The following is a 17,236-nucleotide window of genomic DNA, read 5'->3' on the forward strand; positions in this document are numbered from 1 at the left end:
AAGGATGGTATCTCTCCCTCTAGTAAATCTTGAGCATCTCTGAACTCATGCAAGTGGAAGAGGGCAGATCGAGTTTCCCTTCCTTATGTTTCTGCATAATTACACACTTACAAATAGTTTATGGAACCATGAGCTAATCTGTACCTCCCCTAATAGATAGCTGGTGAATGTATGAAATATTAACAATAAGAGTGCTACACTTAACATGATATTAATACAAATATGGGAATATATAACATACTGGCAAACATTAATTGGTAAATAGAAAATAAATTATGAAACTGTGGCAAACACAATAAACTAAATCTCAGTTACACAATAATAACCAGCCCAGTCTCATATGATTTTGTGATATAGTCAGGAAATGTAATCTATTGATTTGTGTTCACAGGCACGAATTTCCCTCATTTTTCGTGTCACTGAAGACGACTTTCTGTATAATGTATTTCAATAGAAAGTATTTTTGGTGCCTCTGCGAAAGTTTTCTGTCTTTCACCGGATACCACAGACACTGTGTTGTTTTTGTTTTTGTTATTGATTTTTTAAACTTCATGCACCATTACTCAACATTTAAGTTGGAGTTTTTATCATTGTTTTTATATTCGGTAAGCTATTATGCTATTATAAACCATCGTCAGTGGTTCCTTCCAGTGAAAATACAGTAAATATATTCTCCTGGTTAATTAAGCAGACTGCATTAATTAGAGACACACACATTTATTACAGAATAACCCTAACCTTAACAATATATTTATGCCTTATTCTCTGATAAAAACGGGGAAAAAAGATTACCTTTGGCATTTCTGTCAGCATTACCCATGATCCTCTGTCTTTGTTTCTATAAAGACAGAGCCAGACGGAGTGAAATTTGTGAAATTTGTGTCCATGAACATGAAACAATAGATTAAAGTTCATGACTATATCACGAAATGCTGTGAGACTGTTAAAATAACAGTCCTGAGCATCAAGTCTGAAGCTCCCCCAGTTGCAGAGTTGTATAGGCATGTTTGAGCATGCAACTCAGCATGAATACATACATGAATACACATCAATATTGAATACATGAATACTCTTCAATATTAGTAAGTCAGTAAATAAACTCAACACACACACACACACACACACACACACACACACACACACACACACACACACACAGTATATATTGTTTTTAATTAATGGCATCTTCTGAGTACCATAACGTCTTTGTTATTGATAGATAATGTAACATTTTAATGCAGCATTTAATCCAATTTGAGGAAAGAAAAGAAAGAAATATGAAAGAAAGCAGGCAATTCATTTATTTATCTTTAGCAACCACTTCATCCTGGTCAGGGTTATGATGGCTCTAGGTCCTGGGAACACCAGGCTTGAGGCAGGAATACCACCACTTTGGAACACAAGTTTTTCACAAAGCTTTATACACATATTTAGTAAAGCACACCAAAAGGACAATAAAGACTAGCCAGTCCACATAGACGCATTTGTTTTGGAGGTTGGAAAAACCAACGAACTAGGAGGGAACTAAATAAACATCGACACAGGCAGTCCCATGAGCTCAGGATTGAACTAGGAACCCCAAGCCGTAAGGTGGCAACACTAAAGCTGAAAACAGAGCAGCACACACATAATATTTATAATGAATGTAATTACATATGAGCAACAACAATTTTCCGTTCACTGGATCTCAGAGGCCTAAAATTGTTCCAACATGACAACTGAGCACCATTAACACCTGAAGGTTAGTATGGAAGAACTTAAGGGGCAACCACAGAGCTCCAACTGAACTTTTGGGATGAATTGGAACACAGTCTGCACTCCAGGTCTCCTTATCCTACATCAGTGCTTGACCTCAATAAAACTCTTGTAGCTGAATGAGTACAAATCCCTACAGCATTGCTCCAAAATCTAGCAGAACGCCTTCTGGAGAAGGGGACGTCATAGAATGGAATGTTCATCAATCACATATGGGTGTGAGGGTCAGGGTCATGGTCAGGGTCACTTTTGGCCTTATGGTATATCTCAGAACATTGCACATGTTTGTGTAAAACAATTTTACTTTGATTCTTAGAGACTCGGTTTCTGCTAGACCACTATTCTCAGTATAAACAGAAATTACAGGTCTCTAAACCACAGCCGCAGATTCTTAAAAACTTTGCTCTCACTTGCTCACTTCCTGTCTTCACTCTATTCTGTTTTTGTTTTGTCTCGTGATTCATTCCTGCTACTCACATCTTCTGATCTTTATATATTTATTATTTGTTTTATGTTTCACATTAATCTACATATACTTCACATACGCTTGCCCTCATTCTAAATACAAAATATCTCAAAAGAGCAAGAGAATCATGATATATTTCAATTTTGGCACACTAATACCTCACACGTTATTGATGTGTGTGTTCTATGCAGTGCGTTCCTGTCCAGCTCTGTCTGCTCCACAGCATGGGCAGCTGAACTGCACCAACGGTGACTCCCTTTCTCAGCTCGAGTGTTCAGTGCGCTGTCAGAAAGGCTATAGACTGGAGGGCAATGCCAAACTTACCTGCCTGCCAAACTTACAATGGAGCAGCTCTCCTCCTCGGTGTGTTGGTAAGCTAACAAGTGTGTGTTTGTGTGTGTGTGTGTGTGTGTGTGTGTGTGTGTGTGTGTGTGTTTGTAGGTGTGTGCACAGAAACCCATGCTAATTTAAAGCTCAGACTTGTATATTTTAGATTTTTTTTTAGGCTAGTTTTGTGTTTTTTAAAATCAAACAAAATGTGATGTGGGTGAACTCAGGGCTACCGAAGACAGGTTAGGCTGTTGCATTTAAGGATTGAAAGAGGAAGGGGTGTGATTCAGTAGAGAGAGGAAACCTGCACTGCAGTGGCTATCCTCTGTCAAGATAAATTGTTTTCCTGCACCATTCAGTAATAACTGCAACTGCTTTACCACACCAAACTTAAGTGCTTAATCAGAAGATCATGATGCAGGCATTTCCAGCAGGTCACTGTTGCTAGCCTAGTGTAGGTTTCAAGAATTAAATGCATGCTGGGAGACATGGTGAGGTATGAGTAACCAGTGTCTGATGATCAGATAATTATGAAGATTTGGATGTAAAACATTGGTATATACCAAGAAAACTAGAACTAGGCCTTGTTAGATATGGGAAAAATATGCTTTGGTGGATAGTTTTTACTTTAATGCAACATACTAACCAGTCAGACAATGATATAATGTCCATCCTCAGTGTTGACAGTTATATTGTTTTTGCTGTTACCTCGGAATTTTGTGGGAGACAAACTAAAAACACGAACGAAAAAGCTTTTGAATATGGAAAAACACTGTTAGTAAACTAGGCACCTAGCCTTGACGCTGTCTCTGTTTCTCTCCGCACTCAGCAATCTCACCTCAGATGTGTGCTTTAGCATGGGCTGTAGATTAGCTTCAACCACAAGACAAACTTTTCAGAGCTTCTATGGCCAGAGCTTGTCTGCAACACTTTGGCTTCCCTGTGCTCTGCCTCCCATGACTCACTGCGCTCCGTTTAAACTCCAGACATCTGCTGAGCCAGCCAGCCAAACCTCACTAGCTGCTGTTTATCGCTTTCCATTTCTCCATCTCTCACTTCACTCCATCACACTGCTGCTGCAGTAAGTAGACATACATGTCACACTAGTGGCTAAATTTGTGGTCAGTGCTATTTGCTATTTTATAGAGGCACATGCTCAATGTAACCAAAGGACAAGAGGGGGGCCAGAGAATATGGATGATCAGTTTGTGTTTCAGTGGTATCGTGTCCAGTCTCACTTAATGTCTGCTAAATCCATAGCCAAGCCTGTACAGCGGGCTCCAAAGAGAGATGTTGTTCAGGGTGAGGGCTTCTTGCTGGTGGTGTGTGTGTGTGTGTGTGTGTGAGTGTGTTGTGGCTTTTCATTTTTCCCACTGTGTCCAAGAATTCCGAAACCCCATGTTTCTGTAATGGTGATGTGGGAAACTCTCTCTCTCTCTCTCTCTCTCTCTCTCTCTCTCTCTCTCCGTCTCTCTGTCTGCTCCTTTCAAACTAGCATTATGGAAACTATGTCTCCACATTTTAAGAGCATTTTCACACCCTAAATATGTTTTATATATATATATATATATATATATATATATATATATATATATATATATATATATATATATATATTATAAATATTTTTTTGTGCTGATTTTTCTTTATCCATATTACGTTTTAATTATTAAGGTTTCACAATAGTATCTAAGAGCATTTACTTATATTTGACTAACTTTCGAAAGGCTTCCATAACTCATACAGGTTAGGATTACATTTCAAAAGAAAAAATTGACCCCTGATTTGTAACTCTGATGGTGCCTGTCCTCTTCTCGACGCTCCATTGTTCCCTTTGAATGTTGTCCCTTTTTCAGAGGTGCGTTGTTCCCCCATTTTAACCCCGGAGCAAGTCCGTCTGTCACCTCCCGCCTGTGGTAAAAGAGCTATGCGGAGTGGAGCCGTGTGTAGATTTTCTTGTCACCAAGGTTATCGTCTTCTCGGAAATCCAGAGGTGCGCTGCCTGCCAACTGGAGACTGGAGTAACAATATGCATAAAATCACCTGTGCAGGTACCAGGACTACATATGTGTGTATGAGTGTGTAGGTGTGTGTGAGTGTGTGTATAAGGGGAGAGAGAAAGAGACCGGTAGTAGTCTGTAAAATTTCACATGGGTGCAGATGGGATGTCTGCTTCAGCAGGTTGTCTGTTTTTCCTGCAATGACACCCAGCTGAACTTTCCGTGTAATGCCCACCAGGCTTAGTGGAAACTCCTCAAACACCATGCGTGCAAAAACTAAAGGATTCCAGCCTGGTCCAGCGTGCAGGCTTTAGCACGTCCTGACTGAGCCCAGGCAGAATGTGAAAAGAAATGATGTCTCCTGCTTTCTATCACTAAGATGCCCTCTCCATCTGCACATTTATTCAACTGGACAAGAGGAAGAAAGAAAAATGCTTATATGAACCACTCTTGCTCCTTGTGTGTGTGTGTAGGTGTGTGTGTGTGTGTGTGTGTGTGTGTGTGTGTGTGTGTGTGTGTGTGTGTGTGGGGTGAGTTGGGGACTGATAACCAAACAGATGCTCTTATGATGTGTGTTGCACCCCAAAATATTGCTTAAAGAAGACTTACCATACCACATGTGTAGCATGTGTGTTTATCCAAGACAAAAATGTTTCCCTACACTAAGAAAAGAACAAAAAACCTCTTTCTTTAAAACTTACTTAGAATTTAAGTTAAAAAAATCAGCTGTTGGGAAATCAGTATTTATTACATGATATGGACAAATTCATGAACACCTGCTGTTAGAATAAGCTCCACTCTTCTGTAAAGATGTTGCACTAGATTTTGGAGTGTGCTTGTGGATATTTGTACTCATTCAGCCACAGGGGTATTAGTAAAGTCATATACTGATGTAGGTGAGGAGGCCTGGGGTGCAGTCAGCTTTCCAATTCATTCCAAAGGTGTTCAATAGGATTGATGACAGAGCGCTATAGCAGGCCACTCAAGAGCTTCCACTTTAATCCATGTAAACTACATTTTTATGGAGCTCTCACAGGGGCATTGTCATGCTGGAACAGGTTTGGTTCAAGTGAAGGGAAATTGAATGCTACCACATCCAAAAACATTCTATACAATTGTGTGCCTCCAACGTTGTGGTAAAAGTTTGGGGAAAAAAAACTGCATATGGCTGGAAAAGTGTCCCAATACTTTTGTCCATGTAGTGTCCTAAGAATTGTGTCAAAATTGTTTTTTTTTTTTTGCAGAACTTTGTAAATTAAACTTTATAATGCATGTTTGTGTAATTCTATATCGAATGTGTATTTCAGTAAACCTCTTTCTGTAGTCACTGTAGATCTATTTTTCAGAAGAAAGGATTCATGATCATTAATCTTGATCTTTACCAACATATTACATGTAATCACTGCCTCAGTTTTTAGCCGATGCAATATTTTTTATCCATTATATTTTAAGTCCTTTACATTTCAAGGCAAGTTGTATTCTGCATACACATATGTCTGTGACAAATAATAAATCTTGAATCATTAACTCCTAACTTGTGTTTTTTCTTATTGGTATTGTTGTGTTTCTGTTTTGTTATGATTTTCATAGATGCAGAGCCTCCATGGATTCAGTGTCCTGAGAATATTGTCACACAGACCAACAAGCATCAGGGCTCCTCTAATGTGACTCTGAGTGCACCAGTACTGAGAGATAACTCCGGAAATGAGGTAGGTTTTAATTGATTTATCTTTTCTCATTTTGTCTTTTGAGCTTAGGTTTCTCCTCAGATAAACAGATAACAATAACAACAACCTGGTACTTCATCTAAAGCTTGTCAATAGTGTAGTCAAACCAGCACTTTTTGCAATTGTTTGCAATGCACTTCCTCGCATTGCAAACCCTGACAAAATAGCAATAAGCGCTTCAAGCGTTCATCGTAATTGGATGAAATGGATAAGGTTTGTATTGGCTGAAAGGTTCCTTCTTTTTACACAGTTTGAATTATCATGGAAAGTTAATGCTGTGAACAATGATATTTTTGGAGACCTACATCTGACCTGGTTCATGGCACAGACTCAGATTTCCTCATTAAAATAGTGGTAATCCGTGCAGTCTCCTCCAGCTGCTCGTTCGTGTGCTCTCTAATTGAGCTCAAGACATGACGTAAAACTGTCCACTTTTGGGTTTAGTAAATCCAGTCGTGACAGTTTGAACCATACTGTAATTGTTATTTTTTGCTCTACAAAGTAGAGTCTACAAAGTCTGAAGAATCCTGAATGACTAGCCTTAACAGATGATTACTGCCAATCCTTCTGGCTTTGCTTCTTTAAAGTTTTTAGTTAGAGCTCATAGGCAAGCTCTCAGACATCCTTGAACCCAACATCTCAAATGCCCCATTATAGTGTTGCTCAGTGACATTATCAACACCGAAACATCTTAAATCCTTCACAAGGATGTCACTATCCATTAGCATAAATATCTTATCAGAAATGACAGAATCAAAATAATTAAAAATTGTTAACAGATCACTCAACCTTTAAACAAAATAAAAATGAAAACAATTTATATTTATGAAGTTCAGAACTACACTGTACATACAAAGTCTCAGAAGGTCAAGAGTTCAAATCCTGATATTCCAGCTTCAGTTTCACCATCAGGACAATTGCCTGTCAGATCATTTGGTATAACTGGATTACAGAGTTACTGATAAAAACAAAAAGCATGTCCAGTAGTGTTTTATAATTCTATTATATACCACAGCGATGTGCAAACGGTTACACTTTCAAAAGACACATCATACTTTTGAACCTTTTATGGTTTATGATTGTAATTCCTTACTTTCACTTGAAGTTTATTGCAAAGAATAAATAAAAATAATCATTACTTTCAGAATTAAGGCAGTGCTATGATATAAAATCATATATTAATTTATTGATGTACTTTGGCTCATTTCTCAGGTTATTGTTCAGGTCACGCCTATTCTAAGCCCTGCCCAGCCTTTCCCAATTGGCACAGAAGTCATCACGTACACAGCTACCGATCCTGCTGGGAACAAGGCCAACTGCTCCTTCACTGTCACTGTTATTGGTGTGTCCTGCTTTCCGACTCATCTATAATGAACTGTACTGACCGGAGCCCAGTAATTTGAAAAATGTATTGTTTTCACTTCTCAGTGAAATTCACTATTTTTCCATGATTCTTAAGGAACCCCAATGCATGCACTTGACTCAACTCTTTTTTGGTCCTCAGCTTTTCGAGGATGTCGCCATAATCAGCTTGGAATCCTTAAAGTGTTTCTATTTCCTTAGATATGGAGCCTCCGTTGATTGACAGGTGCCGGTCTCCACCCACCGTCCAGGCTACAGACACGGAGACGCCAGTCTACTGGGATGAGCCACAGTTTTCAGACAATTCAGGTACACAGCCAAAGAAATGGAGTGTGAAAGAAAGTGAGACGATCTATGGAAATTTAGAAAAAACAAGATGTGGTTACTGAATAAGGGCAAGATATCTACAGAAAGTGTCCAGGAAAAATGTAGGCTTTGATAGAAAGACCAGGATTACAATTGCAGTGCTGTAATCTACCAAAATTCTTCATTTCTACTTGGAACCCGGAAACCAGGTTTCCATGTGCCATGTGCATTAGACAGCTCCCGAAATCCCTAGCGAGCATGTGCTAGACCCATCACTAGAGTTTTACTGCATTCATGGGTTCAGCTGATTCACAGGCATTTTAGGGACTCCATTCGGGAAATGTTTTTGCTACATAGAGAACTGGATGAGATTTCAAGGCAGTGATAAGGCAGGGTCAGGATGTATTGGTTTGTTGGATACCGGTGTGGAAAATAGCGTAGGAGGGTCGCCATAATGCATTTTTCTGTACTAAGGCAGGCATTTGCAAAGTTGAAATGAAATGAAATTTAATTAAATTAAATGAAACATGGTAAAAAAACCTTAATCATGCCAGCACACACACATACACACACACACACACATCTATGTGTAACTGGACCACTGTGGCTACTCCGAGGCCCTCTGTCGACGTCACATCAACGTTAGACTGACGATAGCATGCTATGGTTTTCCGAGTCCACACCCTGATGCTTGGCTATATTTAGGAAAGAGTGGCGGCGAGCGGCACCATCCAGCAGACGCTGCTCCCAGACGTTTGTCAGACAGTTTGGAATGGCTCTGTGTACTGCACTGTGGAAAACGGTGTGTGTGGGTGTGGGTGTAAGAGAGAGTCATGCACATGCATGGCTGATCGTGTGTTTGTGTTTTGTTTGAATCACTATGAAATAACTTGGTAGCTGTACTAAATTAGGAGATGTATTATCACCTACAGCTCTAGCAGTGATTCTCCTCTAACACAGGAGTTTGTTGATCCTCATGGAGCATAGTGGCTGGTTGGGTGTATGAGGTACCTGATGAAGGTTTACAGAAGGTTTACTCTGTTTTATCTTTAACTGTGTTTAAAACACAACTTTTTTTTTTTATATTAGTGTTCCACAGATCTGTTCTTTAATTGTTTATAGAAGCAACAGCAATGCCAGTCACAATGCAATATTACTGTATCTACAGTATCTATCTACATTTGACAAATCCAAATGCTGTAAATCCAGAGTGACAATTATCTCATTTATAAATCGGAGCATTTTAGGGTTAAGGGCCTTGCTCAGGGGCCCAGCAGTGTTGCTTAATGGTGCTGTGAATTAAATTTACAACCTCCTGATCAGAAGTCCAACATCTTAACCAATAAGCTATCCCTTTCCCCTAATCTATACACCAAACTATTTACACAATGTTACTTAACTATAATAAAATAAAAATAAAAACATAAAATAGAAGTGTTCCCTAGAGAGCTTTTTATTTAATTTTATTTAATGGAACCACCAGTGTCATCATTTTCAGTACAATCAAAATCCAGTTAATTTTAGTACGTTTCAGTAGTTGGTCAAATTCAGTCCACCACAGGAGGACAGATTTTATACTTTTCTCATTGAGTTCAAAATGTTTTCTTCTTCCAAACATTTGGTGAAAAGAAAGGGTGAATTGAGGAGGAATCAAAAGAAGACATGAGAAAAAGCAACAAATTATTTTAGTAATGAATGCTGGTTTATTACAATACCAAATTATAAATTGTTATTTTCCAAACAACAGACTGGTATTTTTTACTCACTTTAAACATGTACAGTTACATTTGCTGTGGTTATGATTTGAGCAATAATTGCCAATAGTTCAGATAAAATCTAGTGGGCAAAGACAGGGTCAAAGTTATAATCCAACAATGGTTAAGACAATCAACATTGGAAAATTCAATAAACTTAATAGAAATAGAGTGAATTCAGGGTTTTGATGACACTTTGAACTGAAACAATAAACTGAGATCTGTGATGTAGATATTGAACTTCTGATTAGGACCAAGTGTGTATAACTGATTGGAGGTTTGAGACTGTAATAAGTGATCACATGACAGATCAAGTGATTAGCCATAGAGTGCTTTTTGGTTGCTGATCCTGGAAAATGGAGCTTGTGTTTATACAGATGGAGCCATTGTGACAAAAATGTTGGCTGGCTAGTAAATCTGGAAAATGGCAGAAATAATGAAATTGTTCCATGCCAAGTGAATAACTCTATATAACTCTATTTCTCTCTCTCTCTCTCTCTCTCTCTCTCTCTCTCTCTCTCTCTCTCTCTGTGTGTGTGTGTGTATATATATATATATATATATATATATATATATATATATATATATATATATATATATATATATATATACACAGTAAGGAAAATAAGTATTTGAACACTGCTATTTTGCAAGTTCTCCCACTTACAAATCATGGAGGGGTCTGAAATTGTCATCGTAGGTGCATGTCCACTGTGAGAGACATAATCTAAAAAAAAAATCCAGAAATCACAATATATGATTTTTAAACTATTTATTTGTATAATACAGCTGCAAATAAGTATTTGAACACCTGAGAAAGTCAATGTTAATATGTGGTACACTAGCCTTTGTTTGCAATTACAGAGGTAATTGATGGTAATTGACTCCTCTGGATCATCCAAATGGACATTGGCAAACTTAAGATGTGCCTGGACATGTGCTGGACATGACGTCTTAGTGTATTACCAACAGTAACCTTGGAAACGGTGGTCCCAGCTCTTTTCAGGTCATTGACAAGCTCCTCCCGTGTAGTTCTGGGCTGATTTCTCACCTTCCTTAGGATCATTGAGACCCCACGAGGTGAGATCTTGCATGGAGCCCCAGTCCGAGGGAGATTGACAGTCATGTTTAGCTTCTTCCATTTTCTAATGATTGCTCCAACAGTGGACCTTTTTTCACCAAGCTGCTTGGCAATTTCCCCGTAGCCCTTTCCAGCCTTGTGGAGGTGTACAATTTTGTCTCTATTGTCTTTGGACAGCTCTTTGGTCTTGGCCATGTTAGTAGTTGGATTCTTACTGATTGTATGGGGTGGACAGGTGTCTTTATGCAGCTAATGACCTCAAACATGTGCATCTAATTTAGGATAAGAAATGTAGTGGAGGTGGACATTTCAAAGGCAGACTACATTTACATTTACATTTGCGGCATTTAGCAGACGCCCTTATCCAGAGCGACGTACAAAAGTGCTTTAAATCTCTAGTAATGAATAAATCTACACTGATACGCAAGATTACAAACTCAATATAAATATAACTCGAATTCTACAAACTTGGAAAGTGCTAATTTAGGTATTTCAGGAAGAGTTAGGTCTTCAGTCGTCTCTTAAAGATAATCAGGGACTCTGCTGTACGGACATCTAGGGGACTAGACTAGACTAACAGGTCTTTGAGGGTCAGAATTCTAGCTGATAGACAGGTGTTCAAATACTTATTTGCAGCTGTATCATACAAATAAATAGTTTAAAATTCATATATTGTGATTACTGAATTTTTTTTTTAGATTATGTCTCTCACAGTGGACATGCACCTACGATGACAATTTCAGACCCCTCCATGATTTCTAAGTGCGAGAACTTGCAAAATAGCAGGGTGTTCAAATACTTATTTTCCTATATATATATATATATATATATATATATATATATATATATATATATATATATATATATATATATTATAGTTACTTTATAGTTATGCATTATTGAAGTGGTGTCTTCCGAATTGTAGGTGCTCAACTGAACATTTCCAGCACTCATTCTCCTGCTGATCCATTTCCTGTTGGAGAGACAGCAGTGTATTACACCGCCACAGATCCATCTGGCAACAACCGCACCTGTGAGCTCATCATCACAGTGCAAGGTACAAGTAGCAATGACATAGAGTATATATATATATATATATATATATATATATATATATATATATATATATATATATATATATACATATATACATACTGTATATACACATACTGGACCACTAATATGCCAGTGGCATGCCACTATTTTGAATGGTTCCTGTCCATTGACAGAATGAGGTTCATTCTGTATAAAAGTTTAGACAAATTGATACAAAATGGTTGTTTTTATCACTGCATTTGTTAAAATGGCTCTTCACAAAATACAATCTTTGTCTAACCCTAATATAATAAAAGCAAATAAACAATCAAATATAAAAAGATTTTAAAAAAAGATGTTATAAATAGAAATCCCTTTTTTTTTTTTTTTTAAACATTTTTTTTCTTTTCATTTTAATCTGTTTTGGCTGTTTGCCAGACATCACTTGCAGGATCATCTGATGAGTTTTCCAGACTTACATGTTGAGTTTTTCAGTTTTTTTGTTATAATTTCCTTTTTTTTTTCTTTGACATTGTAAAACTACTTTGCTGTATAAAGATTTCTTATGCTCCTTATAAATCTATCAACAGGTTCCACATGTGAGCAACCGTATGTGCCGGTCAATGCAAATTTCTCCTGCACAAAAGAGGAGAAGGGGGTGAATTGCACTCTGGTCTGCATAGAGGGTTACAGTCTTACCCAGAATGCAGTGCACAGCTATTTCTGCCCAAATAATGGTCGATGGGAACCATCACGAACTCCGGACAGACCAGACTGCTCCCGTGAGTATCCTCTCTCTGATATCTCACTTCATTTCTTTGCCTCTTGTTGCTGTCTCCACTGGGCTGTGAAAATTCATATTTCATTCATGTCACATTTCATACTTTAAAGATTGCTTGGATCAAAGTTTTCTTTTTTTAGAGAACAGAATAGCCAATAATGGCTTCAAACCCTTTGAGATGCTGTTTAAAGCATCACGCTGTGACGACCCAGAACTGCTGAAGTCCTTCACTGGAGATTTCACTAATATTCTAGGAGATCTAGTAAGATTTCTCACACATAAACATAAAGCATGAACAACACTGATAAACTATTTGGACACAAGTATGTGGACACCTGACTTTTCCAGCAATATGTGGTTCTTTTCAAATCTGTTTCCACAAAGTTGGAGGCACTAAGTTACAATATATAGGACGTCTTTGGATGCAGCAGCTTTACATCTTCCCTTCACTTCAACTATTTGATTGCACAAAGCCAGCATCATGAACATATGGTTTACATTGATTGGAGTGAAAGATCTTGAGTGACTTGCTATAAAAATTCTGGTCTTAACTGTACTGAACACCTTTGGAATGAATTGGAACACTGACTGCACCCCAGAAAAGTGGAGCTTATTTTACAGCAATTGGGGATTTAATGTGAAATGGGATGTACAAAAGCAGATATGAATCTTAGGGTCAGGCATCCACAAATTGTTGTTTATATAGTTTGCTCTGGCCTCCCTCATCTGTTGTTTTCTAAAACATCCACAATCTTACAGGTTCCCAAAATCTGCGGTGGAGATGAGATCAACTGTAAACTGGAAGTGATGACGCAGGGACAATGTCTGGAGTACAACTATGATTATCCAAATGGATTTGCCATTGGTGAGGATTCACTGCCTGCACATGCTCCAATTTGTAATTCTAAATTCTGTTGGGGTTTTTAATATTTACTTTATAGCAGAATAGTGAAGGATGTAGCTGTCAGGATCCTAATGCAAATTATGTTATGATGCCATAGCAGGTGTTTAACACCACAGTTCTTTTAGTGATACCATGAAACTTATCCATTGAGATCTAACATGCTAAAACACTACATTGCCACAAGTTTGAAAAAGCATCAAATGTCTGACAGAGCTCTGTTCATATTGCCTTATAAATGTTAAGATGTAATCACAAATGCTTATACTGTCTAGCATTAAATTAAATAATAGTACAAATGTAATGTATTCTAATGTACACTCTCTCTTCTCAGGTCCAGGAGGATGGAGCAGTAACGGTCAGGACTATGCTTACTTTGATAGTGGTTTTTCTCCAGATCATCAGCGTGCTCCTCTCCAGCAGGATGGTGCATTCCACCACACTTCCCTTTTGAGGGGTAAACGGCATCGTGAGATCACTGGTCCCACACGTGACCAAAAGATCCAGATATACTTTAATATCTCAGGTAAAATATACAAATCTTTTCAAATTGATCTGTAGAATAACAAAACACTTATTTTTTGCAGAACAATGATTAATGTCTAAACATTTTAATGCAAAGTCACTGTGCTGTTCTGCCATCTCTCCTTTCTCCCAGCAAGCATCCCACTGCCACTTTCGAGAAATGACTCGATGGAAGCAGCCAATCAAAAGCGACTGTTGCGAACGCTGGAGTTATTGACCAATAGGTTGAAGAGGACACTGAGTAAACAGCCACTGAGCACCTTTCATGTATCATCTGAGATGATTGTTGCCGACCCTAAATCTCTGGACAGTAAGAAGGCTTATCTGTACTGTCGCCCAGGATCTGTGCTGAAGGGCCGCATGTGCGGTGAGTTACTGAGCTCATACTGCACGATAAATCATCACATACAACAATTCGGACTTTTTAGTGATATTGTTAAAATTGAAATGAACTAAACGTTCAAATTTGTGTTGATCACACCATGTGCTCCATCTTCGTATGACAAATGATAACAGCTCCTATAGCAGCAGACTGTACACATGCATACACATGCTTTAATGTATTGGATTAGTTTTTAATAGTATATCTAGGCAAAGGTGTGCAGAAGAAGATTTTTTTTTTTACAATCTTATTTTTCTGCTTAAAGCACTGATGTTTTTGTGAATCTAATTGGTCAGAAGGATGAGAGAGAGGATGATCAGTGATTGTTTATAGCTTTTATGTAACTAATAAATACATATAATGATAAATGGATAAAAATGTCATTTCTTAGAAAAAAAATACATGCAAAATAAAAATGTCACAGTGCTTTAAAAGGATTTTTATAAATAGTTTATTTAAATTAGCATTTTAAAGTACATGCTCTTATTGTATAGGGCACATTAAATGTAACTTACATACATATTATGCAAATATCCCTTAAAAAATTATTAATACAGGATACAATTGTGCATACGACAATGTAAAATATATTGATAGATCGCTAGAGATTGCTCTCTGGTCTAAGCAGACTGAAAGCCAATAACAGTATTGGTGAGAAAGTGAACTGAAGCCTCTGTCCTCTGTGTCCTGTAGTGCAGTGTCCAGTGGGGACTTATTTCTCAGTGGACTCTGCTGAGTGTGAGAGCTGCAGGAGGGGATCGTATCAGGACGAGGAAGGCCAGACACAGTGCAAAATGTGTCCAGACGGATTCTCCACCCCATACCTTCACTCGCGCAGCCTGTCCGAGTGCAAAGGTATGCGCTTGAGAAAAAAACAGAATTATGCCAGCAAGCAATTCAATTAATTATTAAAATTATGAACCCCTTTCTTCATTTTAACCTCTGATTTAAAGCGCTTGTTTATGTATTGCAGTGTCAGTGTTTAAGAAATGTTCCATATTAATGGTTATTATCTGTGCATGGGTTTGTTTTTTGTGTGTGTATCTGTCTCCAGCACAGTGTAAGCCTGGCAGCTCATCACTCAGTGGACTGGAGACGTGTGAGTCATGCCCACTGGGCCAGTATCAGCCTGGTTTTGGCTCACGCTCATGTGTACCTTGCCCTCCGAAAACCTCCACCGTCAACAGAGGAGCCATGGACCAGAGCGAATGTGGAGGTGAGCTTCATCTCTGCTGCACAATCATTATCCAGCTCAGCAGTATTCCTTATCTGCAGTAATAGAACAGAGCAGCAAAAGGCACATTCCTGTTCTTTAATCTCACCTCATCACTCAATGTCTTCACCTCACCTCCTAATTCTATCTCTCCTTTTTTCCTGATCTTATCTTCTCATTTTCTCTCTTTCCTTCTCCATGTCTTCTCTAGTCCCATGCTCTGCAGGTCATTTCTCTCGAACCGGACTGGTCCCGTGTTACCCCTGTCCACGTGACTACTACCAACCTGAAGAGGGACGATCTTACTGCCTCTCCTGCCCTTTCTATGGCACCACAACCATCTCAGGAGCCAGAAACATTCAACAGTGCTCCAGTATTCCAGCTTTATTATTTATATTCGTAGTAAATACGGTTATAATGATGTGTTTATGAGCAGCTTATTGAGTGACACACAGTGATGTCAATCTGAATAAAAGATATTTACTTAGAATGACCTCAATTTTCAACCTTCATCCTTTATTAAAAGCAATGTCAAGGCTTCCTTCTCCATAAATTCTGATCTGACTTTTTGGTTTGCAACTGTAGGCGGAGCTAATTTCCAGATCAGACATATACTATACAGTATGTCTATATACTATACTATACTATACTATACTATACTATACTATACTATACTAAATTATATTCTAAATCGCAGTCTACCTTAGTCAACTTAAATATTATACAGTATCCATTTACAAGCTTTTTCATTATTAAATAAATTGACTGTTAATGTCAGCATTTTTGTCCGGAAGGAAGGACGTCTACTTGCATGATAACACAGATAGGCTCATGTGGAAGATTCTTCTTACAGAAAAGGATAATTAGCTGCAGGCTGGAAAAGATGATGAAGTTGATAAATGCCTCGGGATAATGTATTCCAGTTCTGATAGCAGACATGTCTTTCAATTGCTGGCTGTGTCCTATTTTCTTTTGCCTTTCATCTGCTTCTTTCTCTTTTTTTGTCTGTATAACTCTGCATCACAGCCTTTGGCTCCAGTTTCTTGCCTAAGGAGGAAAGTGTAACAACCGCTACAAAAAGTCCTCCGAAAAGAGACTACCAGGCCAGCAGTCAGGCAAGTCAATCTGTTCATCAGATTTATAGCTATTTTATGTTTTTAAAAGCATCACAATCTGCTACAGGCTGTATATAAGAAATAAAACATTTGTACAGTGCTGTTATAGGAAAATAATCAACAGTGTTATAAGCTTGGTTTGTTTTGCAGTTTTTCTTCAGTTAACTTGGAAACAATCTTGTTTTACTGACATCCACAAAATACTGTATAATGTATCTGTTACTATAAAAAGGTTAAAAGTCATTTTGTAAATGCCGTAGTTTTATAAAACGTACAGTATCTTTACTTAATGAACATCTTTTTTTTGCTGAAGAATGACTTCTGTACTCAGTCAACCTAAATAGAAATATGAACAATCTGACCTGCTCTACTTTATGTTTCAGATGTTCCATGAGTGCTTCCTCAACCCGTGTCAGAACCACGGCACCTGTGAGGAGGTCGGAGTGGGTTATGTGTGCACATGTCTCACAGGGTTCACAGGTAATATACAACATATACTACAA

General features: G+C 38.1%; 1 protein-coding gene across 1 annotated transcript in view; it reads left to right on the plus strand.

Moving 5' to 3' along the window:
- Positions 1-17,236, plus strand: part of svep1 (sushi, von Willebrand factor type A, EGF and pentraxin domain containing 1) — an 81,371-nt gene that overhangs the window by 34,256 nt on the left and 29,879 nt on the right. Inside the window, 16 exon segments of the mRNA XM_046851094.1 lie at positions 2,413-2,592; positions 4,408-4,602; positions 6,142-6,260; positions 7,491-7,620; positions 7,842-7,949; positions 11,707-11,838; positions 12,407-12,598; positions 12,738-12,859; positions 13,357-13,462; positions 13,833-14,024; positions 14,157-14,390; positions 15,099-15,260; positions 15,460-15,621; positions 15,830-15,991; positions 16,645-16,733; positions 17,117-17,213. Of these exon segments, the coding sequence (XP_046707050.1) occupies positions 2,413-2,592; positions 4,408-4,602; positions 6,142-6,260; positions 7,491-7,620; positions 7,842-7,949; positions 11,707-11,838; positions 12,407-12,598; positions 12,738-12,859; positions 13,357-13,462; positions 13,833-14,024; positions 14,157-14,390; positions 15,099-15,260; positions 15,460-15,621; positions 15,830-15,991; positions 16,645-16,733; positions 17,117-17,213 (2,382 nt within the window).

Source organism: Silurus meridionalis, chromosome 6 (assembly GCF_014805685.1).
Source record: "Silurus meridionalis isolate SWU-2019-XX chromosome 6, ASM1480568v1, whole genome shotgun sequence".
Classification (NCBI taxonomy): Eukaryota; Metazoa; Chordata; class Actinopteri; order Siluriformes; family Siluridae; genus Silurus; species Silurus meridionalis.